We start from the raw sequence: 25,129 nt of genomic DNA on the forward strand, positions 1-25,129 counted from the left end.
ATATGGCGGAAAACAGATTTGAACCAAGAGTGACGTATGTAAGGATTTATGTCATAAAAGTTCAGGAGGTGACTAATTAAAATTCTTCTCAATCTTTACTTAACACTTGTACACCGGGTGATAATTATATTTTTAGCCTGTTTACTACACTGTGAATTGGAATTCATGCAACGGCAGGATTCCATGCCACCAAAACCAAAACATTCTTGTAGTACCCCATCCTCCATATTCTTCAGATCTAGCTCATAAATTTTCTCTTCACCAAACTTATACTAATGACATTCCAGCCTCCAAGAGAATGCGAGCATTCTCTTGGAGTCTGGAATTCTCTTGTTAATTAATATAAAACAAGAAAGAAGAATATTTTATTGTATTTTGATAGACAAATGTCACACAGTATGCCCTATATTTTTTCAGACCATGGAGTCAGTAATTCCCACGTTATGTTCCATAGTTTTTCTTGTAATTTTTTGCACTGAGAATACCTACTTGGTTGAACCACTGTACAATCTTCGAGGTATTTCCCTCCTACGCCTTCTAATTCAGAGGAAAGGGCAGCGAAAATTAGAGTCTTAGCTGCTTCTCGTGGATTCTGGAAATAAAGATTATTGATGAAAGTACCTGAAGATATAATCAGCTCATTTGGTCTGTTTATGTTGAAAAGTTCATGTCAAATTGGATTACAGTGGGCTGGCTTTGCACTGGCAACACCTTGTGTACAAATGTACGGGTCTGACAAAGGACATAAGATTCTAAGACCATCCACTTGACAGTGTGCGGGTTTTACTGGACAAGTTGTGCAACGCAGGGGTAGCACTTCCACAGGACACTGTCCACATCTCATGGACCATAATACAGCCTGTGGATGACAAGATGTATGGATCATGGAGTATTACGTAAGCAAAGCCAACTCAGTGTATGTTTTAATATATGAAAGCATCAACATTAAGAGTATCGCTTAATTAAACTTTTCTTATCGTACAAGAAGGGGACCTACCTTCAAAAGATACACAACAAGAGGGCTCCACCATAAATATTGAAAAATATTCGTGTTTACAATACCAGGATGAAGACAATTTGCTGTCACTTTATAGTTACATTTCTTTAAGTGTTGGTCGAGTGATTGGGTAAACATAACAATTGCCAGTTTGGACTGTGAGTACGCTGAGTACTTGGAATAAAGCTTCCTAAAGTGATAGATGAAAAAAATATACATAATAAGAAGAGAGTTTGGATACAAATTACAGTATTAGTTATTTATATGTGAAGAGTAGACTACAAGAATTATATACGATGAAAATATACACTGCCCTAATATCCGGACACCCCTCCGTTGATAGTTAGTCACTTCCCACCCACGTGTCATCAAGAAACAAACATACTCTAGGGCAAACTATTTTCAAACCATTGAAAAACAAGCAATGGTTCCAGGTTTGACCTGGAACCATTGCTTGTTTTTCACAAAACCATGAGGTCTATCTAGAGGTCCTGGACAATAACGAGTTACTTACACTCTCCAACCTTAAAGTCGGAATCAAGTTTCATTTATCTTAATTTTCAAAGTTTTTATTAAAAGAGGACCAACTTGTTTACCAATTTTTATTAAAATGGTTTCTATTATGCATAAAAATAAAAAAATTAAATAATATTTAAGAAATTTCTAGAATATTCAGAATATTCCAGAAAGGTGTAGAAGACTCTTGAATGTGGTAGAACATTGCAGAAGATTCCTGAACATTGTCGATTATTGTAGAATATTCTAGAAAAGTGGGAGTATTGTTTCAACATTATAGAGGATTGGAGATGATTCTAGAGTGTTTTGCAATCATATAGACTGAGGAGTACCAGCTTTAACTCATAAAATCGAGTACCCGTTCATTCAGAAAGAGTGTTTGGTGTAAGTGGCAAGAAATAAGGAATTGAGTTTGTATTACTCGCCTTGTGAAGGACTGCCTTGAGGAGATGGGCGTTGGTGAGTGGCCAGCCCAGAGCACAGATGCAAAATACAGAGCTGAACTGGTGGCCGCTTTGAAAGCCGATTAACGGAAAATGTTGGAAGACATTTACAAAACGCTGAGTTTGTTCCACAGAGACTAAAGCCTTCATAAAGCTAAAGGTATTGGTTTTTCTGCAAATAAAGATTGCAGAAATTTACCATATTAATGGTAGAGCAGCGTATATTTATTATATAGTCTTTTTTCATAACATACTTGAGAAGTAATGACGGATTAAATATTAGATGAATTCTATGTGCAGCAAAATTTTATATAATAAAAATGGAAATAAATTCGCAATGTCCAGATCATTAGGAAAAACCTTACCTTCCATGCAAATCATCGAAATTAATTTCTGCGCTGTAATGTGTGCACGACGCTACATTTATTATTCTTCCACTATTGAATTCCGAGCTTCCATTGACTAAACATGGTAACAGAAGATTCGTTAGAAGACAGTGACCCAGATAATTGACGGCAAAAAGCGATTCAAAGTTATCTTTTGTTAATCTGACCGGAGCACTTATTATGCCAGCTGCAGAGAGTAAAAATTGAAGAAATTTGTTAGTGAATTGGTTTCAATTAGAAGAAGATGGACAAAAAGGAAAACTCATTAGAAAACATATCAGTTGCTTGTTATACAAAAATATGATAAATACTTATCCAATTTTGAACAACCTCTACGTCAAAAACAACATAATCCACCAAGGAATAGTTTGGGGAATTTTCTATTACTCTCTTTGGAATATTTTAATCAACAATTAGTAACCTAGTGATGACACTGTGCAAAAACTTATTCCTTGGTAGGATCTGTAGTTTTCAGATTATATTTCTTAAAGCGGGAAAAGATTTCATAATCATTTTGAATTTGGGTGCTTTCTTGAAAGATCTTTCAAAATAAGTCTTCTGTGGAATACGTCTACTTTTTAACAACTTAACTGTACAATATCGCATTGACGCTGAAAGTGAAGTATACTGTGGTTAACTTTAAAATAAATGTTTTATTTTCTGTTTAAATTTTAAAATAAAAACTCTATTTTCTCATTTGGAAAGCTGCCTCCACTTGTCACTGAGTGGCCACTTTATTTATACACGTATCCTAATTTTAAATATGTCTCCTTTTATCCCCCAGAACTGTTAGTATTCATCATAGCATGGACTCGTGTCGACAGAATGCCATATGGATGATTGCTCTGTGGATTCAATTCCCATTGTTGATGCAAGTTGGATAGCTTCTCATTTCTACCCCGAATGGCTCCTTCTGCCTCATCGCACAGGCCCTGGAACCACTTTATGCAATTCTGACCTTGTGGGATGCCACAACCATGAAGGGATGCATCTGGCTTAAAACAATTTCTGCATAACGTGTGGCATCCTCCAATGATATTAATGATATTCAACAGTCCCAATGTGTACCATTAAACTCCCCACACTATTACACCATCCCCCTGCATCATGATACATGGCAGAATGGGTCCATGGAATTATGATGCCTTTTTCGCCATATTCTAGTCTTCCCATCAATGTGAAACAGCAAGAACCGGCATTAGTCAAACCATGCAGCTTTTATCCAGTTCTCCTATGTGCTGTTTGCTCTTCGAGCCCACTTTTACCGTACCCTATCGTTTTTTGATGACAGGAGTGGAACCCGGTTCGGCTGTCGGGTGTGATTATTTGTCAGTGACAAGATATGACGAGTTTTCAATTTGCAATATCTGTTCGGTTACCATTGCACAGGTTATTGAAAAGTCTCTCCGCAGTAGTACTAGACATACAATGTAAAATAAGATAACGCAATACGTATCACTGAATTTAGGACTCAATCAGTTTAGTGTAGTATTTTCAATAAATCAATTAAATTCATTAATTTTATTAATTTTCATTGTTGAGCAATTAAATTTAATTTAAACGAGAACTATTCTCCATATTAAAGCAGCGGGAATGCTGCGCTCGGAGAAGAAGAATCGAAGGGCCTTTCTTCTACGAATCACAGCCTAACAAAATGTGCAACTTGTGAAATGTTTGCCGGACTATCTGTAACAGGATTGATACAACCAAGGAGGAGGTTTTTTGTGTGTGTGTCCTAGGTACAGAAAGCGTGAAGAAATTAGGCACCAACTCAGCGTTCTGATGAACATTTATGACAGGTTGAAGAGTAGTGTAGATGCCGTTGAAGAAATTAAAATGGGGGGCGTCCTCAAGCTCTCAGCTGCCAAGCTCAACGCCAGAGTTCCCTCTTGTGCATCAGTCAATACAGTAGCAATATCTAAGGCAGAATGCACTGGTCCTGAAGGAGGTGATTATTGTAGGTGACTATTGTTAGGGAAACGGGAAATACATTCTGCAAAAAAAGAATAGGTGGAACAGGACCAGGGTATGTCTGCCAGGGGCAAAAGTAGATGACATTGTAGAGTAGATATCATGTATTAAGGGCGCAAAAGGTGATATTGTTGCACACGTTGACACTAATGATATTAAGAGTAGGAGATCTTCAGATTTACTTAACAAGTACATGGCGATGTTAAAACAAAGTTGAGAATTACTTTTGAATTTGAAAGTGTCTGCAATTCTGCCCAGACGCGATAGAAGGGAGAATATGATGAGAGCCTTGTCGATCAATTCGGCCCTCGAGAGATTGTGCAAGGCTCATGGGGTAGAATTTTTCTCAACTTGGCCTGTGCTTGTTGATAGGAGAGACTGCTTCTACAGGGATGGGATACATTTAAATAGAAAGGATGCAAGAAGATTTACTGATGCTATCGAGGCAATGTTAGGTGGTTCGGAAAACTGCTAGTTTGTGAGGATACGCAGACTAATAGATTAACTAGAGCCGCAGGCAGAGATGAAAGTGATTCTTGCACTGTTTCTATTGGAATGAGCAGGGGCCTGGAAAACCAGTTGCTGGGGATTTCAGGAACTGCTGAAGGTCATGAAACTAGTAAACACATGAGCTGTGTAAGTGTAACTGAGAATAAGAACATGTGCATGTACACTAATGCTAAGAAGATTGTAAATAAATTTGTTGAATTTGAATTGCTGGTCAAGACGTGAAATGCAGAGCAGAGACATGATCTCACTCAAACATAAGTGATATTGAATGTGAATGTGGGGAGCGCAATGTATACAGGTAGGACAGTCAGGACAAGAGGGGTGAAGGGTTATGCTCTTAGTTAAGCAGTATATTATTTCTAAAGCAATGCATTCAGTCAATATGGGTGACTAGGGCAATGTTGAGTTAATTTGATGTAACATAAGCGCTGGGAAAACAAAATTGACAGAAGGAGTGTGTTATAGGTCCAACGACGCTGATCAGTACAACGAACAACTGTACAGAGAAAAGATTGGGCCAATTATCAGAATATCTTATAATGGCGGATTTTAACTTTCTACATGTTGACTGGAATTTTTGGGTTGGTTACTCACACACTAGCAAGACTTTTGAGGATTGCTTGGATGACTGTTTTCTACAGCAGCATGATCGAGGGGCAACTACAGGGAGTAATACTCTTGATCTGGTTATCAGGTTATCATGATCTGGCAGAGAAGAAAAGTACATGGGATGCATATAAAGTATCAGGTAATGCAGAAGCCTATGGTAGATATAAATTAGTCTGTTAAAAGTAACAAAGAAGGTTAGGTAAGATAAGGCAGATTATGAGAAGTCTCTGGCAAAGAATGTAAAGAAAAACAGCAAAGACTTCTATGCTTATATTAACAGTATAAAGAAGGGGCTGACTGACATTGGGCCACTTTACGTAAATGGGTTAACTGTTGATGATCCTGCTCAGGTTGCTGACAAGTTGAATAAGTATTTTGCATCTACATTCACACATGAGGAATACTTTACGGGAGGGGATGCCAGAAGTTTATCAAACTCCAACGGGGAGCTAAATGAATTTGTGATAACTGAAAGGAAAGTGGAAGAGAAATTGTTGAAGATGGACATAAAAAAGGAATCTGGGGTGGATGGAATCTATCCAATCATATTAAGAGAGGCAGCAAAGAAAGTGAGCAAACAGCCATAATTATGAGAGCATCCTTGGATTCAGGGGAGGTCCCTATGAACTGGAGGTGTGCGAATGTATCCCCAGTTCACAGAGGGGATGATCAAAAGGTGAAACGAGTAATTACAGACCTGTTAGTTGAACTTCTGTTCCGGGGAAATTAATGGAGGCACTGGTTAAAGAAGTAATGCAGAACCATCTGTAGATAGACATGCAATTATACTGCAGTCATAGCATGGATTTGTTAAGGGGAAATTTTGTCTAACCAATCTGCAAAGTTACTATGATGCAATAATCAAGGAACTAGATGCAAAAATAATTTTGATATCATATACTGTACTTGTATTTCAGGATGGCTTTTGATACTGTTGCACATAAAAGACTGCGGTATAAACTGGATCAGTGTGGCATTAAGGGCAAGTTACTGCTATGGATAAATGACGGTTAATTGGGAGAAGACAGAGTGATTATCAATGGACACTAATGTTATTAGGGTTCAGTGCTGGGCCCATTGTTGTTTTCAATATTTATTAGAATTATTGATGAAGGTATATATATCAGGCTTAACGTCAAAGTTTGAAGATGATAGAAAGATTGGCAGGGCAGAATGGTTAACAACAGTAGTGACGGTATGCTACTGAACAATATTTAGAAAAATTAGGTCGATGGGCTGAAAAATGGGAGTTGAAGTTTAACATTGACAAATGCAAGGTACTGCACATGGGTTACAGTAATCTCAGAGTAACTTATCACCTGTATGGAACTACACTCAGGGTAGTAGGAAATGAAATGAAAAAGATCTGGGGGTAATTGTGCAGTCAGATACGAAATTCTCTGAGCCATGCAGACGAGTTGGCAGTACAGCTCATTGAGTTTTGTTAGTGATATACCGAAACTTTGCTAGTAGGGACAAGGAGGTGTTTATCCCTTTGTACTAGGCCACGGGCAAGACGCATCTTGAGTATTATATCCAGATCTGGAGCCCACACTTTAGGAAGGATATAGATCTGCTGGAACGATTGCAGAGAAGGACAACCACATTGGTGAAAGGAACAAAAAGGTCCTCTTACCTAGAAAGGCTTTATTTTCTGCAAACTGCAGATTCGGGAGACTAGGTACCGGCGGGTGCCTAGTCTCCATCTGAATTAGGTGTTTAAAGCCTTGAATGGATTGAGTAAGCTGAATGTTAATGGCATTCTTCCAGTTTCTGAGAATAAACACATTTAGACGGGCATAAATTTAAGTTGAAGAAGGATGATTGCAGGACAGATGTGCGGAAGGTTGCCTTCAGCCAGCGAATGGTTGATTGTTGGAACAGGCTTCCATGTGTTGTTGTGGAAGTGGATGGGTTGAATAAATTCAAGGAAAAACTAGACAGATTCTTGAAGGGTAGGGATGGATGAAGGGTGTGTGTGTGTGTGTGTGTGTTTTGGCTAATGCTGATATATAAGCATTAGCTGATATATAAGCTTGCTAGTTTACATCATTTGCCACTACTACATGCGATGCTGTTAGGGAAGAAATTATACCTAATAAATTGGCGACTTAGTGTAAATTTAAGCTAAATGCTTAAGGCCCAACGAGTAACACAGTCGACAGCGTTGTTTTAATGAACATTTTTGTTTGTCACTTCATGACTTTCATTACAGCTATCAGACGAGTATTTGTTGGATTTTTCTCCTCAAAACTTGGGATTTTCATCCAGAAAATATTAAAACAACCACTCGTACATTCAATTTACAGATAAGTTACACTGACGCTTGAAGATAGTTGCTTCGACCCAATTTGTAAATATTTAATTACATATTTAATATGCATACATCAACGTGTCATTTGCATACAGATCATGTTATTATTATATCTTTAGAGCAGTTCTCAAAATACCTTGCCTTCCAACCCTTCTCTGATCTGATGACCCTCTATCAATTACCTGCGAGACAAGCATCGAAATCGAATATAATAATAAGAAATAGTTTGATATGATAGAAACACTTACAATTATTTAGTAGCACGTGTAAGGGAAGACCTGATTTTTGAAATCTGTTAGCAAACTCTTTCACGGATTGCATAGAAGACAGATCAAGATACCACACTTCCACTGAAAAATATGAAACACAAAAGCTTAGAAAAGACGAATAAAGAAATTAATTTCATTACTGGATTACTACATTCTTTTGGGAATATTATTTTTACGAAAGAAAATAAAGTTTCAGAAAATCACAATAAATTTATACAGTTTAAAATTATTTGCGTACCTTTAGAATCAGGAAATTTATTTTTCAGTTGTTCGATAACTTTTTTGTATTTCTCTTCTGAAACTACAGTCCCTTAAAAATGAAACGATAATAATATATAAAATAAACAGGTTATTTACTTTCAAAATTAATAGCAATTTACAATTTACTAACTGGATAAAAATTGCTACCGGATGGAATTTATTTTAAATGGATCGTGACTCTAGATTTTGTTAACAGATGGCGTTACAGTGCAAAGCTTATTTTTTTCTCCGCTAGAGAAAACCACAACCACGAGTACAATATATGAAATAATGTATTGTGGCGCCATCTCTAGAGAACTTTACGAACTCAAGCTGTCAATCCATGACGTAACGCTATCTTTTTATATGTGGTGAAGAAAATTAAAAATGTAAATTCATTAAAATAGAACATATTGAAAATAAATTCTATATTTGTTCTGTAAGATGTCAGTTAAGAAATTGTAAGTCGCCATATTTCTCAAAAGGAAGTTTTTTCACTCAAACAATCGCCAGAAGTAGTTGAGAAATATTTCTTCACGCAATACATCAATTTATAGAACTGCAAATTAGTTGTAAACGATGGATTTAATGTAACGTAATAAGTTCAATGTTAAATATAAGATCTTACCAATAATTACGTGCATTCCATGAGACAAGAGCATCGACACCGCCTCCAAACCAATTCCTTGAGTTCCTCCTGTTACTACTGCAACTCGACCATCCTGTCTGCCTAATTCTAGAAGTACAATGTATTAAAAGCTGGATAATGCTGTCAGGGAACTTGTTGGAAATGTATAAAAATATTAAAGACCAAAATGAACGTAATTAGTGTTAAAAGTTTACGGCTTTTGGGTCAGCTACCAATGGACGTCTGTGTCATTTTGTCGAAAGCACCATTGTTCAAAAATGCAGTTGGTCGACGCCATTATCAGTCTCATGGGTCGTCTTCACCTCAATGAGTGCAGACGACATTTTTATATTTGAAAATTTTTTAGTTTCAAATTCACATGATTGGTGAATTTGAAACTAAACAGGAATTGAAATTATATTATAGCAATATAAGGCAGATTACTACAAATCTTTCGCAAGGGATGCAAAGAAAAACAGCAAGGAGTTCTTTGCTTATGTGGGGTCTGGAAGGAAGGAGATGAATCAAATTGGTCCACTTGATATCGACGGTCAACTGTTCATGATCCTGCTCAGTTAGCTAACAAACTAAATCAATATTTTGCATCTACATTCACCCATGAGGAGTTATTCAGCGAGGGGAATGCCAGAGGTGTATTCAACTCTGGCAGTAAGCTAGATGATCTTGTAATAATTGAGAGTAAAGTGGAGGAGAAATTGTTGAAGTAAATACAAGAAAGGCACATGGCGTGGATGGGATCTATCCAGTTATATTAAAGGAGGCAGCAAAGGAAGTAAGCAATCCGTTAGCCATAATTATGAGAGCTTCCTTGGACTCAGGGGAGGTACCCACAGACTGGAGATGTGCAAATGTGACCCCAATTCACAAAGAAGGACAAAGGCTGACACAAGTAATTATAGACCTGTGAGTTTAACTTCTATTCCAGGAAAATTAATGGAGGCACTGGTTAAAGAAGCCCTGCAGGATCATCTAGACAAGACTTCAGTTATAGCTCAGACACAGCATGGTTTTGTTAAGGGAAGGTCTTGCCTGACCAATTTGATTGGATACTATGATGTAGTCACAAAAGAACTGGATGCAGGGAATAACTTTGATATTATATACTTGGATCTTAGAAAGGCTTTTGATATTGTTGCACATGGAAGACTGCTGCACAAATTGGAGCAGTGTGGCATTGGTGGCAAATTGTTGCTATGGATAAAGGGATGGTTGAGTGGCAGAAGACAGAGAGTGGTAATTAATGGACACTGCTCATCGTGGACTAATGTTATCAGTGGAGTCCCCCAGGGTTCAGTGTTGGGTCCATTGCAGTTTTCTGTATTTATAAATAATATTGATGATGGTATATCAAGCTTAATATCCAAGTTTGCAGACGATACAAAGGTTGGCAGGGTTGTTAAGGACGCTACTGACGCTATGCTGCTGCAATAGGATCTGGAAAGGTTAAGCAGATGGACTGAGAGGTGGCAAATGAAGTTTAACATTGACAAATGTAAAGTACTACATAACGAAACAGGCCTACGCGCTCTGGATTCATTAAGAATTTATTATAGTTACACACAGAGCGTACAAATAAAGAAGAAATATATTAGCTTTCGGCTATATGGTAGCCTTCTTCAGAATTAAAAATACATGAATGGCAGTTGGAATGAAGATGTGCACTGCCAGGTGCGTGAGACGCGAGGTTTAATTGTTTGTTGACGTCTGTGGCTGTGACGCATGATGACGTGGCCAGCGCTTGTCCAATGACAGAACTACTGACTCTGTGATCGGGTTGACTTGGCAACCACTGTTCCTGTTCAAGGATTTATCCGAAGATTTTATATTTAACGATTCCAACCAGGTACGTTTTAGGTAATGGTGGGATCTGTCTACCACCACGACATCGCGGTGTGGGTCGATGTCGTGGTGGGTTGTCCAGACATGTTCGGCGATAGCTGAGTGTTCTATATCCGCTAAACGGATCGCTCTTTTGTGCTCCGAGAGACGTTTCTCGAGTCGACGTCCAGTCTCTCCAAAGTAGCAGCTAGTGCAGTCACGGCAGACCAAACCGCTCTGCAGAAGGGTGGGGACAGGTGTTTTCACGTTGGAAATGAAAGAACGCAGTTTCTTGCCTGGGAGTTGGATGCACTTTATTCCGTGCGTTCTCAGGATTCTACCGATCTGTTGTGACAGGTTGGGGTAGTATGGGATGAATGCCCTCGTGGATGGCTCGTCACTGTTGGTGTTGTAGCTGGTCGTCACGATGTCACGTGTCTGTAGATCACACCTGTCGAGGACATCAATGGGGTAGCCACACCTCGTAAGGTCTACTTTGACCCTAGTGACCTCTTTGCGTCTTTCATCAGCGGAGCTGGAGTGTGTCCAGGCGCGAGTAAGCAAGGTTCGGGCAGTGGAGAGGAGGTGGCCTCGCGCGTGTGCTGACCGGAAGTTGGTGAACTGGCCAGCACACATGGGCTTACGATAAACTGTATTCCCGATCCCGTTTACACCGATGTGGTCAACACTTTATGTCACCAGGCCGTCAGAGAATCAGATCTTTATTGTGCCCGGCAGAAACGTAAGTTTTGTAATTTGATTAATGAATCCCGTCAATTTCGCAGCCAACGTAATACCCCTCTCACTAATTCCACGGACTTCGTATTGAACCTAAGCAGCAAACAGTTATCTGCGGACCAAATAAACTTATTGACTCTTGGTATGACATTTGCCGTTCTTCCTAAGCACCCGCCGATCACCGACATCGCCTTAGGTGTGGAAGCCAGCTTATCACGCCTCCCAGAAGATGTAGCCAACACAATCCGCTTGAAGACTGCAGCAGTTCTACACCGTGCTCGCCCCGTCTCTTCTAACCTCAACCGTACACAGTTTTCTGCCCTCAAGGCATTGAAACAGGATTCGTCCATCGTCATTCTACAGGCAGACAAAGGCCGCCGTACGGTTGTAATGGATCACACTGATTACATGGCGAAAGCGCTACTACTTTTACGGGATACTACCGTATACAAACCCCTGACCATCAACCCCAACAGAGTTTTAGAACGATGGGAATCAGAGGTGAATATCCTCATCAACAGTTGGCTGAAACAAGGGAAGATCACACAGTCAACCCGTAATCACCTCCGTGCCTCCGGATGTCAGATCCCACGGTTTTACGGCCTACCGAAAGTGCACAAAGAAGACACACCACTGAGACCAATTGTATCCTGCTGTGGATCACCGACTTACGAGCTGTCTAAATTTGTCTCGAGACTTCTTTCTCCTCTAGTTGGCAAGACCACCCACACCGTCTCCAACAGTGTTGAATTCATAAAGAGGATTCGCACTGTATCCATCTCGCAGGATCAAGTTATGGCATCGTTCGACGTCATATCGCTCTTTACCTCCATCCCTGTGGAACTTGCCATTTCTTGTGCAAAACAACTCTTGGACAATGATAGAACCCTCAACGAAAGAACTGGTCTCACACCCGATGACATTTCCGCCGCCCTCAGACTGTGCTTAACAGGGGGTGCGATCATATTTAATGACTCAGTCTACCAGCAGATACATGGCACGGCCATGGGTTCCCCTGTCAGCTCGGTCACAGCAAACATCGTGATGGAGGAGTTAGAGGGACGTGCGTTTGCACACGCACCAGATCACATCGCCTTTTGGTGTCGCTATGTTGACGATGTGTTCGTGGTCATCCCTAGAGACTCAGGTCAGCGACTTCTATCATACCTCAACTCACTATCGCCCTTCATAAAATTCACGATTGAGCTGGAGTCGAACAACTCCTTACCATATTTAGACACACTTGTCCGACGTGAAGGCACATACCTGAGGACTACAGTTTATCGTAAGCCCATGTGTGCTGGCCAGTTCACCAACTTCCGGTCAGCACACGCGCGAGGCCACCTCCTCTCCACTGCCCGAACCTTGCTTACTCGCGCCTGGACACACTCCAGCTCCGCTGATGAAAGACGCAAAGAGGTCACTAGGGTCAAAGTAGACCTTACGAGGTGTGGCTACCCCATTGATGTCCTCGACAGGTGTGATCTACAGACACGTGACATCGTGACGACCAGCTACAACACCAACAGTGACGAGCCATCCACGAGGGCATTCATCCCATACTACCCCAACCTGTCACAACAGATCGGTAGAATCCTGAGAACGCACGGAATAAAGTGCATCCAACTCCCAGGCAAGAAACTGCGTTCTTTCATTTCCAACGTGAAAACACCTGTCCCCACCCTTCTGCAGAGCGGTTTGGTCTACCGCATCTCTTGCCGTGACTGCACTAGCTGCTACTTTGGAGAGACTGGACGTCGACTCGAGAAACGTCTCTCGGAGCACAAAAGAGCGATCCGTTTAGCGGATATAGAACACTCAGCTATCGCCGAACATGTCTGGACAACCCACCACGACATCGACCCACACCGCGATGTCGTGGTGGTAGACAGATCCCACCATTACCTAAAACGTACCTGGTTGGAATCGTTAAATATAAAATCTTCGGATAAATCCTTGAACAGGAACAGTGGTTGCCAAGTCAACCCGATCACAGAGTCAGTAGTTCTGTCATTGGACAAGCGCTGGCCACGTCATCATGCGTCACAGCCACAGACGTCAACAAACAATTAAACCTCGCGTCTCACGCACCTGGCAGTGCACATCTTCATTCCAACTGCCATTCATGTATTTTTAATTCTGATGAAGGCTACCATATAGCCGAAAGCTCATATATTTCTTCTTTATTTGTACGCTCTGTGTGTAACTATAATAAATTCTTAAAGTACTACATATGGGAAACAGCAAACCCAGAGCAACTTATCAACTCTGTGGTACTACACTGACAGTGGTAGAGAATGAGAAGGACCTGGGGGTAATTGTGCAGGCAGATATGAAATTCTCTGAGCAGTGCAGACGGGCTGCAAATTCATGTATATCTTGTCAATGATATACAGGAAGTTTTCTAGCAGGGATAGGGAGGTGATTATTCCCTTGTATAAGGCAATGGTCAGGCCGCACCTTGAGTACTGCATACAGGTGTGGAGGCCTCATTTCAAGAAGGATGTTGAGCTGCTGGAACGAGTACAGAGAAGGGCAACAAGATTAGTGAATGGAACAAAGGGGTGCTCTTACGAAGAAAGGCTTAAGTTTTGCAAATTAGAGACTGGAGACTAGGCACCGGCGAGGTCATCTGATAGAGGTGTATAAGGGTTTGAATGGTTTGAGCATGCTCAATGCCGATGGGATTCTTCCTCTTGCTCAGAATAATCACCTGAGAGGGCATAAATTCAAATTGAGGAAAGACAGATGTAGGATAGACGTGCGGAAATTTGCCTTTAGCCAGCGGGTGGTTGGTTGGTGGAACAGACTGCCATCCCTTGTTGTGGAAGTTGATAGCCTAAATAAATTTAAGGCTCAACTGGACATGTATTTCGAGCGAACGGAGGAGTGAAGTGGAAGTTTTTTTTTTTTTTTTTTGGCTGATGCTGCATAAGCTTGCTTTCTTGCATCATATGCCTCTACTAATGCAATAGACTGAATTCCCTCATATTCCTGGAGTACGTCCCTCTGTACTGTTTTGTTTCCGCTGTTGTGTCGATGTTGTTTCCTTCTTCATTTCTGTACCTCACGAGGTTCTTTTGATATGCCTGGTCCTTAAATTTTGGACACCAGTGTATATTGAGTTGGCTTTGCATAGGGAAGAACGATTTACTTATTTTATTAAGTTTATTTTAGATTATTTATTAATGATTTATTTATTTAAAATGGAGAGTTTATTACATATCCATGGAATAAACTCTCCAGTTCTTTTGCAACATTTGATACTTATATTCTAAATATAAACATTTATGTCGGAAGTATTTGGCGTTTTTAGTATCTCTGCTATTGCCCACACACTTTTAAACATCAAGAGAACTATTCCCCTCTTTTGTTAGGGTGGTGTCTATCTCGAGGATAGCGTCCATCTCCTCCCCATACTCCTCTTAGGGTGGCGTCCATCTCTAAGAGTAGTATCCATCTCATTCGCACCGTTTCATACATCTGTAAGGGGGGGGGGAGTGTTTTTCTATACTTTTTTTGGGCACTTATATCAGCGTACTTCATATTCATCTAAACATACATGACTAAATGAGCTGGATTTTAAAGTACATCGACCAAGTTAATCAATCTCGGGAATGAAGACCACGCTCATGGTTTTTTCTTTCCAAGAAATAGCAGTGAATTTTAAAACTGTCTGAACCTTTCATTCGTCACCTTAATTGCCTCGCGCTAGTCTTAAAGAAGCCAACGTTTCACGGAGATCAACTTCTTAAATCTAAAATGGAAGAAACTCTGGAATTATACTTTACCTGTACTCATGACATCCACTCCAGAAGAACATATTAGTTGTTTAATTGTACGATAGAATGAATGAAGCAACATATAAACTATTTTATAATACAAATATATATAATCTTTTACTGAGACAGATGAGTTACCCATTGCTCCAGAAGGAGATGCGGTAAGCTGAGATATCACGGCAAAATTCCCAACCATAATTGAGTAAGCGAACATAAAGGAAGTTTTATTCCAGCCTTTAGTCGGATAAAAACATAAGGAACACATCCTTGTTCTCCTCTTCCAAGGACGTCATCAACATGATGACGCATTATCCGTACGTATTATACTTGGACTGAGATTTTGCTGAGTTTGAAGAGAACACGTTTTCCTTGGATATGATCATCAGCATCGTTGCAATTATGCAAATACAAGCGAGCAGCTGGAAAATTGCAATTATTTGAATTATTTATCATGTCCCAAACACGATTTTAGTGTATACTACTATGCACGAAAGTTGCTGGAACTTACATATGTATAGTAGTTAACACGTGTATGGTTGAAGGCTGAGAAGAGAGAGGACACTTGTTGACATTACCCTTCGATTTCTGTAGTTTGTAATTTTCGGGAAATGAATTTGAATGAAAGTTCTTCCAGAGGATAGAAGATGAAAAGCTGATTCTGTGAGTTTGAAGCTGGACGATAAAAAGATGCTGACTGGTTGCGGTACTTGTTCGGACTGGTTTGGAAGAGAGAGTGGGAATTATAGAAGTCAATTCAGAAGAACAATGCCCATGGATGTATCTATAGAAAAGGCATCCAGCAGAAAGAAACAGAACAGCTATGAGATAGATGGTGAAGAGACTTTGTAAGAGACGGGTAGTTAATTAACCAACTGCCCTCTTTTGAAGGGAGTCCAGAAGGCTGAGACAGGTTATGGAGGCAAAGTCCCAGAGGCAAAATACCACATGGACAGGCAATGATCCAAGAATACCCCACAAACGCCGACAAGCGAACTGGACCTTAGACTGTAAAGATTGCAGAATGGACGGAAACTATCCCACGAACGATCCCGCTCCAGTCCGATCTCAGCTGCGATCGGACTGGGACCACCAGCAGCTCTGCTGCCAAACGCTGTAAAGCGATCTGAATGGGGTATCCTAACCCTATTCATCTTTAATTCCCTATCCCCCGGCAGGGAGCGAGGAGACGGATACTCTGTTTCCTGCCGACCCCTCTCTTTGCCTGGTGAGGCATGGGCCTGCCTCACTGACTCTTGTAGTCGCCTTACCTCTCGTCCCTTTATTTGTCTTCCCCCACCAGTCTTCAGGTTCTATATATATATATATATATTGTTTTTTTTTTAGGCCCTAGCCACTGAAATTTCAGTAGATTAGGTTGCAGGACCAGCCAGAGTACTTACTTAAAATACTGGTGTACCCGGTCTGCTTCCATGGGGCCAAATATGGGCAACAGTGGGCCCCAATAGGGATCCAAAGCTAAATAGCCAGATAAACAACGGTAAACGACACTACACTTAACATCCACACACTTTTAAATCTCTGGCTTCAACAGAGTTCTTTTTCACACTACAATTTATATTACGCGGAGATGGGGGAAATCCCTTGTGCCGTTAGACACGACAACACTTTACACTTCACCAGTGAAATGTTGGTCGATACGCACCAGGGATTCTAGTTCCTGCCAGCAAAACAAGCCCCATATTAAGCAATAACCGTCACTTGTGGGCACCATCATGATGGGCCATGGACACGCGTTGCTTGTGCCAAACATGAAGGCGTTTGTCGGGGTGTTGCACCAGGTATTTGGCCTCATCTGACCAGCACACTCGTTTCCAGTCCTGCGCTATCCAACCAGCGTTTTGTTGATATCACATCAATCGCCGTCGACGATGATCAACATTGAGGGGAGGGTATCTCTTGGGTCGTCAGGTGGTCAGGCCACATCTTGAGTATTGCATACAGGTCTAGAGGCCTCATTTTCGAAAGGTGTAGGGCTGCTGGAACTGGTGAAGAGAGGGGCAACAAGATTGGTGAGGGGAACAAATGGGAAACTCTTACCAAGAAAGTTTTCGCAAACTGCAGCCTCCAGAGAATAGGCACCTGCGAGGTAATCTGATTGATGAGCTTTAAATAAATTGGACAAGCCCAATGTCGATGGGATTCTTCCTTCTTCTCAGACTACGGACATGAGGTGGCATAAATTCATATACAGGAAAAACAGAACGGATGCAGGATCAAAGTACGGAAATTTGCCTTCAGCCAGCAGGGGGTTGATTGTTGGAACAAAATTCCATCTATTCTTGGGGAAACGGATAGCTCGAATAAATTCAAAGAAGAACTAGACAAATGTCCCATCAAGACGGGAGGAATATTTTAGGCCTTTTTCACACCATGGCTGAATTAGTCAGTCTCAGGCGTGGGCATCATGGTTTTTTCTCCCAGAACTCGGGTTTTTCGTCCAGAAAGCGCAAAATCGACCTCAAAACACACGAGTTTACAGACAGTATACACAGAACAACATGGCCTTAATCGTTGATGCTCCTAAAACCCTAAAATAAGAACACTAAAGCTTGGGTGGGATGGATAGGTGATAGGGAAAGTGTTACTAGTTTTCTTTCTTTTTTTGGATGATGCTGTATGAGCTTTGCTTTGCATCATTGCCGCTACTAATTCTCAATGGCTGCTCTGTCACGCTTAGACAGATCGGGTAATGAGATACAGATGCATAGTGATTGCGTGTGTGTGTGTGTGAGCGTGAGTAAGCGTGCGCGCAATGAATGTCCAAAATGGGCAATAAAGCCATCTTAATGATGTAATAATAGTGACTATGGAGAGATTTAAAGAACACATTTACCTTGATACTGACCTTGGGAACTGTTTCGGAAATTGTGGTACTGCTGACATGCTCGCGCACAACACCGTTTAGCGTATACCAAGAACAGTCCAACAACCAAATAATATCCAGAAAACGGTGGTCCTGCTGACGAAGAAATCTTAATAAAAGACATGTGGATATGTGTTTTTGTAAAGGGCGACTCCTAGAAAATCAGTTGAACTCCGCCTCGTAGTTCTGTGAAGAACAGTACTGGTGCAAAAGGGCCAGATATGTGGGTAATGTAGGTTGGTGTGTTCTGTTGTTCTGTTCCTGCCTCTTGGATACTCGTCCACACCACTGGATGGTGGACCAATTCCAGAAGGCCTCGTACTGTCTCAATTCGAGACATTGGTACACTTGATGTTGTCGAAAGGTGGGCTAGAATCTTCTTGGGGGCCCACTCCAGAGGAGGGTAAAAAAACAGAGTACCCGTTGTGTTAAAAAAATAGTTTTTCGTTCCACACAGGGCGGAGAGAGAGAGAGAGAGAGAGAGAGAGAGAGAGAGAGAGAGAGAGAGAGAGAGAGAGAGAGAGAGAGAAACATAAAAAAACTCTCTCTCTATGCCGATGCTGATGATATTCCTCCAGCAGCGGTGATCTGTACATTATTCTTCTTCGCTTGAAGTGGCTCATTGCAAAATTCTTTATTGCTGGAGTGTAATCTGGATTCTGTACTATAAGTTTCAGGCGTTCATCTGAGATTTGGGTCCTGTTTTGGATTTTCTCGGAATTTGCTCTTTGAGGGCATACTCAAAGAGCTGAGCCTTGATGAACATTGGCAGTAACGAAAAGTTAGAAGACATCAGTTAGTGCAAAAGTTAATGCCATCTATCACCATCCTCAGTGAACTGTCAGAGATAAAACTGGTGTTTCCAGTTTTCTCTTGTGCCAGAGTTGCAAACGTTTGTAGTACTCAGACCCAGTTGGTGCAGCTTTTCATTCATGGACCCATCCCACCTTAATCAGGAATGGTGTTTCTAACGTTGAAGAGAACCATATCTGGAAGGACTTGCTATCAGGGTAGGTAACGTCCGGTAGGAACCTACAAGTGACTGCTCTAAGAGAGGATGTGTCCCATCGGGTCAGCCAAATGTTAATATCCAGGAACTCATAGGGATGTTCTTTTTTATCCTAAAAGCGAGTCCCCGATAGGTGACATAAAGGTCTAGCGGGAGGGTTCCAGCAATGACTTGAATAGCGGGGGTTGAGACAGTTCTACAGATACTGCAGAAGCCTAACAGCATGGAGTATTGAATGGAGACCAACTTTTTACGCATTTTATCAAGGCCAACCCGACGGAACCAGGCATCAGTTGCATACGTCACAATCGGCAGAAAGACTGCTTTATAATACAGTAGCAGGGACATTTTGGATAGACCCCACTCATTCCTTGTTCTTTGAATTATTAAGTTTGAAAAATTTTTGATATTGTCACTGAGGTGGATTAAGTGCTGGAGAAAACTGAGCTTGTGGTCAATAATTACACCTAAGACTTTTGTGTGAGTGACGATGGCAAGTTGTATGCCGGTGATCTTGACTGTGGTGGCCGTCTGAGGTCAAGCTTGTTCTTGAAGAGCATCATCTTCGTTTTTCCCGGATTTATACGGAGTTTGTTGAGAGTAGCCCATGATGTGAGATCAGTCAGTAATCGGTTCGCATTTTCCTTAATTGTCTTGCGGGAGTGTCCACAAACAACAGTAGTCAGGTCATCCACAAAGGCGATGATTTTTGCATTTTCAAAGTTAATAGAAGAGGCCAGTGGAGGGTGAACACTGTAATCTAACAGCCGGACCACAATGTGTTTGACCATGTGACGAATAGCGTGGAGTACGCGAATTGCCACAGGTGATTGCACCATATCCCAGGCAAAGATCATTTGGGACAGGTTCCAAGAGCATGCCGGTGACTTTACCATGCTACATTGACCTATTCAGTGTATCTTAATTCTACTGAATCTGTGGGATGAGGTGGAACGAGCTGTTGACGCCAGGTTTTCGTCGTTGTCCAATCTAAATAGAATTTTAGGGGCGATGCCCCTCCCTTATTGGTGCCCTTTCCTCAGGCTTGGTTTCGGTTAGTATTTTCTTCTAGATATAAAGGTTAATTTTCATTTCTTTTTGATATTTTTAAGGAAAAGGCTTTTCTAGATCTGTATGGATTAGACTTCTTGGGATTATGTAGTTGTTTTGGGTTCCCGAGTGGAGATTAACCTCGCCTTGTGTTTTTTTTTCTTTTCTAACACAGGATATTCACAATCCTTTCTTTTCTATATGAAGGTGTTCATGTATGGTAATTAGGGCCGTACCAATATTTCCTACGCTTCCATTTAATCATATGAATTTGGTATTAAATTCCAGTTGATTTAAGAAAGCAAAAACACGCCGAGTGTGACAAATTTAGGGGGAAATCCGTGACAAGTGAGGCTTATCACCCACCCTTCTAAGGATGTATCTTGCCTGCAATGTATTGGTTAAAAACGTATTAAAACAGTGTAGATCCATAAATTCATTTTATTTCTTATCACAGGAATTCTCTGAAATCATTATGCGCAAACTAACTGTGATTTGATTTTGAGGTAAATAACAACTCCTCATCCACAAAAATTGCTTTTCAGTCGAAGCTAAGTTTTCCTCATTGTCTGAAAATTATAATTCAAACAACACTCATTAGATATGGCTAATTTTAAGGCTATTTTCTTGTCTTCCATAAACAGTCAATATACACTGCTAGACAAAATTAAAAGAACACGTAGAAAAAGTAGTGTAGCTAGTGCATCATGGGATGAAGAGGGGAAAATTTGATATGGTGGTGTACCATACCACCATATCGATGGTGGTATGGTACACCACCATATCAAACAGCGATGAAATGAGAAGACAGTGAGAAACTTTGGACAGGTACAGAGGTGGTATAATAATTACCGAAATCGATAGATGCTCGAAAATATGGTCACGTGACATCGGTATGATCCCTTCCAACGGTTAAACAGGCCTGACAGTGATGAACCACGCTCAATATAAGGGTGTCTACAAGATTCTGTTGCAACAAATCCCTTTCTTCCACCACCACTTAGCTCACCAAGTGACCGAGGAGTTGGCTATCGCGTGCAATGCGACACCCAAGCATTGCGTCCCACACGTCATGTTCCATGGGATTTAAGTCTGATGATCGTGCAGGCCACGGTAGTCGTTGGATATGTTCAGTTTGAAGATATTCCTCCACCACTTGAGCTCTGTGTGCAGTGGCGTTGTCGTGCATGAAAAGAAAATCTGGGCTAACTGTATCCCTAAAAAGTCGCACATAGGGTTCAAGGATCTGTTCTTGGCTGACTGAGTTAGTCGACAGACTAATTCAATCACGTTTTGAAAAATACCCATAAAAATTCCTCGTAATTTAAGGGATTCGAACTCAGGTCTTTTTCGCCCTCTGTGGGGAGGACCGTGGTAATGTCATGTATCAGCTCGCTTCTAACCGCTCGGCTACGTCATGCCTAAAGTTATGTGATCTTGTCTGGAAACCTGATTATTATCGAAGATGAGCATGGAAACAGCAAACTCTGTTTTGTGACATATTATAAGACAGGAGTAAGTTTAAGAATGATTGAACTTAAGTTTTCTTCTCTCCATTAGAGAATAACCTTGTAATCAGTTTAAGGTGCTCTCGTGGGGAGCACAGTTGGTAGGATTGCCGTCCTCCCCACACCGGGTGGAAAAGACCTGAATTCGAATCCCGTTAAGGACGCGAGGAATTTTTAGGGGTCATTTTTGCACAACGTGGCTGAGTTAGTAGGTCTCAGGCGAGGTAGCACGGTTTTTTCTGCCAGCAAAGAGGAAATCGACCACAGAACACACGCGATTTACAGACAATATACACGGAGCAATATGGCTTAAATACTAATGCGCCTAAATTCATACGATAACCAACCACGGAGAACGATTTGCAAACAACACAAGACAGATGGAATCATGTGTTAGTCTTTTACGCCAAACGTCATCGCTCTGCCTTAAAATGTCGTGACCAACTATTTTAGTTCTCCGAACATTTCAGCCCTCACCTTTTTTCCTGCAGATAAGCAATGTAAGCCAATAAATCATCAGTGAATTAGCATTAATGTATCCCCAATTGACAAAGGGGGATCAAAGTGAGACACAGCTAATTACAGACCTGTTAGTTTGATTTCTGTTCCAGGGAAATTAATGGAGGCACTTGTTAAAGAAGCATTGCAGGATCATCTAGACAAGGCTGCAGTAATAGTTCAGACACAGCATGAGTTTGTTAAGGGGAAGTCTTGCCTGACCAATTTGATTGGATACTACGATGGGGTCACAAAGGAACTGGATGCAAAATTATAATTTTGATATCATTTACTTGGATTTCAGGAAAGTTTTTGATACTGTTGCACATGGAAGACTACTGTATAAAATGAAGCAATATGGCATTAAGGGCAAGTTACAGCTATGGATAAAGGGATGGTTGAATGGAAGAAGACAGAGTGGTAATCAATGGTTGCTGCTCTTCGAGGACTAACGTTATTAGTGGAGTCCCTCAGGGTTCGGTGTTGGGCCAATTGTTGTTTTGTATATTTATCAATGATATTGATGAAGGTATATCAGGCTTAATGTCGAAGTTTGCAGATGATAAAAAGGTTGGCAGGGTTGCTAATGACAGTACGCTACTGTAACATGATCTGGAAAAGTTGGGTAGACGGGCTGAGACGGGGCAACTGAAGTTTAACATTGACAAAAGTACTGCATATAGGTAGCAGTAACCTGAGAGAAATGTACCAACTGGGTGGTGTTATACTCAGGGCGTGGACAATGAAAGAGACCTGCGGGTAATTTTACAGTCAGATATGAAGTTTTCTGAGCAGTATAGACAGGCTGCTGGAGCAACTCATGGGGTCCTATCAATGATAGTAGGAGTAGATGCACTTTGAACAGAATTTCACAGCGGGTGGTCTGTCGACCCTGTCCCCCCTCAAAACACTTTGAACAGATTTTGTCAGCGGGTGGTCTGTCGACCCTCCCCACCCTCGAAACACTTTGAACCGAATTTAGTTGCGGCGGCGGCCGCTGCAGGCCAAACACTTTGAACAGAATTTCACGGCGGGTGGTCTTCCACCCTCCCTCTCTCCACCCCACCGCTAGGTGGTGCTGCCATCGAAACACTTTGAACCGATTTTGTCAGCAGGTGGTCTTCCACCCTCCCTCTCCCCATCCACGCTGCACACTGTTAAAACCCGCCGCTAGGTGACGCTGCCATCGAAACACTTTGAACTGATTTTGTCAGTGGGTGGTCAACCCTCACCCTCCCCACCTTCGCCTCTAGGTGCCGCTGCCAGCAAAACACTTTGAACTGATTTTGTCAGTGGGTGGTCAACCCTCCCTCTCTCCACCCCACCGCTAGGTGGTGCTGCCATCGAACTACTTTGAACCGATTTTGTCAACGGATGGTCTTCCACCCTCCCTCTCCCCTCCACCACCGCACACAGATGTTGAAACTTTGAAGGCGATGACGTCATCAATCACGTGAATCTTTCCCATGATCCTTTGCGCAATCTCCTCAGGAAATTTGTGTTTTTGACTTCCCATGATGCTTTTCGCAGCGTTCATCCATGATCCTTTGCGCCCACCGAATTTCGATTTTTTTTTTTTTTTTTAAATTTTGCTGCTGGATGGCAACACATGTATACTATATTTTAAAAAGAATTTTAAATGAGAAGACTATTTTAAGCAACATGTTAACGTTATTTTAGGCAATAAATTAATTAGTGCTATTTTGAATTGTTGTTTTTACTTTAGTGTATTCATGAACAAATCAAAGGTATTATTTGAACATAATTAAAGTATTCATGACCAATAATTTTAACCAATGGTATTTTATCGGTTGAAAGTGATTTTCAATACAATTTTTAATGAAGACACAGAATTATAATGAACGAAGTCTTTTATTGAACACTGTTAACAAAATTATTTACAATTATTCTGATAAAATCTTTACTCACAGGTCTCTCTTCAATGTTCACAAACATGTGCAAAGGTATAAACTTCCAAACATTTTTAAATCTGTAAATTGTTGAACTTTAGACACGTTCAATCGTGATTAAAAACCTTGGCATGGTGTAACATGTCTTTTCTTGGAACACAATTCCTAATCAAATAGTTTATTTTTTACATTATTTTAATTTGTTTTGTAGCCAATAAAAAAATAATTGCACGTTTATATGAGCGCAATAATAACTACTGCGATCATATAAACAATCATATGATCACTGTGGGACTACAACAAACCAGGACCACAAAATAGCTCGTCGCAAAGGAGCTATTTTATTAAAATAAAATTAGTAAATTAATAAGAGGAGTTTACCTCAATGTAGTACGTAGAACACTTCCATATGATACCCTCCAGAAATTAAAACGGAAAAAACGAAAAAATCGACAACTTACCGGTACATTAAAGTAAAATATAAATAATTAAATAATCAATTTAACACAATTCAAAATCAATTTCAAACAATTAAAATTCAAATTAACGCAATTAAAAGAATCTAACGAAAATATTCAAAATGATTTTCCTTCCTGAAGCTGACAATGCTTTTCGACCGACTGTCGTGATCACAGGAATGAAAATTACCGAATCAGGCTAAACCTGCAACTTAAATAGTGATTATATGTCTTCGCGCATGCGCGTAAAGGTCCACACATCGGAGATCAAATATGGCCGCCGAACATTAACAGAATTCTCGTGTAATTTAATTTCAACGGTTTCTGCAATTAATAGTCGCATATAATTACGTTGAACGTTAAGTATTTTGGCCTCGTTAAATAAAAAAGTACGTTTTTCGTTAATGGCATGAAAGGCTAATTCTGACGCTGCTGAACAAGAAGCACAATTGCGACTCGTCTTACCAAGGTTCGACGCGGTTTTCTCTTAATATTCGTGTAAATCAACGCGAAGCCTCAGTTCGTGCTTCTCGTTCAGCAGCGTCAGAATTAGCCTTTCATGCCATTAAC

General features: G+C 40.8%; 1 protein-coding gene across 1 annotated transcript; it reads right to left on the reverse strand.

Annotated features, from left to right (window-relative positions):
- Positions 1 to 403: 403 nt before the first annotated feature.
- Positions 404 to 15,438, reverse strand: LOC150079637 (polyprenol dehydrogenase-like). Its single transcript, XM_090383152.1, has 7 exons — positions 15,252 to 15,438; positions 8,884 to 8,991; positions 8,254 to 8,325; positions 7,995 to 8,096; positions 2,322 to 2,529; positions 998 to 1,187; positions 404 to 592 (listed from the first exon to the last, which is right to left on the reverse strand). The coding sequence occupies exons 1-7, from the start codon at positions 15,436 to 15,438 to the stop codon at positions 404 to 406; spliced, it is 1,056 nt and encodes a 351-aa protein (XP_090239278.1).
- Positions 15,439 to 25,129: the final 9,691 nt, after the last annotated feature.

Source organism: Mastigoproctus giganteus, chromosome 10 (genome assembly GCF_048544385.1).
Source record: "Mastigoproctus giganteus isolate SK-2022 chromosome 10, ASM4854438v1, whole genome shotgun sequence".
Classification (NCBI taxonomy): domain Eukaryota; kingdom Metazoa; phylum Arthropoda; class Arachnida; order Uropygi; family Thelyphonidae; genus Mastigoproctus; species Mastigoproctus giganteus.

Coding starts and splice junctions, on each gene's coding strand:
- LOC150079637 (XM_090383152.1), bottom strand. CDS start 15,438: ATGGTTGGGAATTTTGCCGTGATATCTCAGCTTACCGCATCTCCTTCT. Junction 8,097..8,253: donor TAAATTTCCTGATTCTAAAG/GTACGCAAATAA, acceptor CATATTTTTCAG/TGGAAGTGTGGTATCTTGAT. Junction 2,530..7,994: donor ACACGTGCTACTAAATAATT/GTAAGTGTTTCT, acceptor TACTCTCTGCAG/CTGGCATAATAAGTGCTCCG.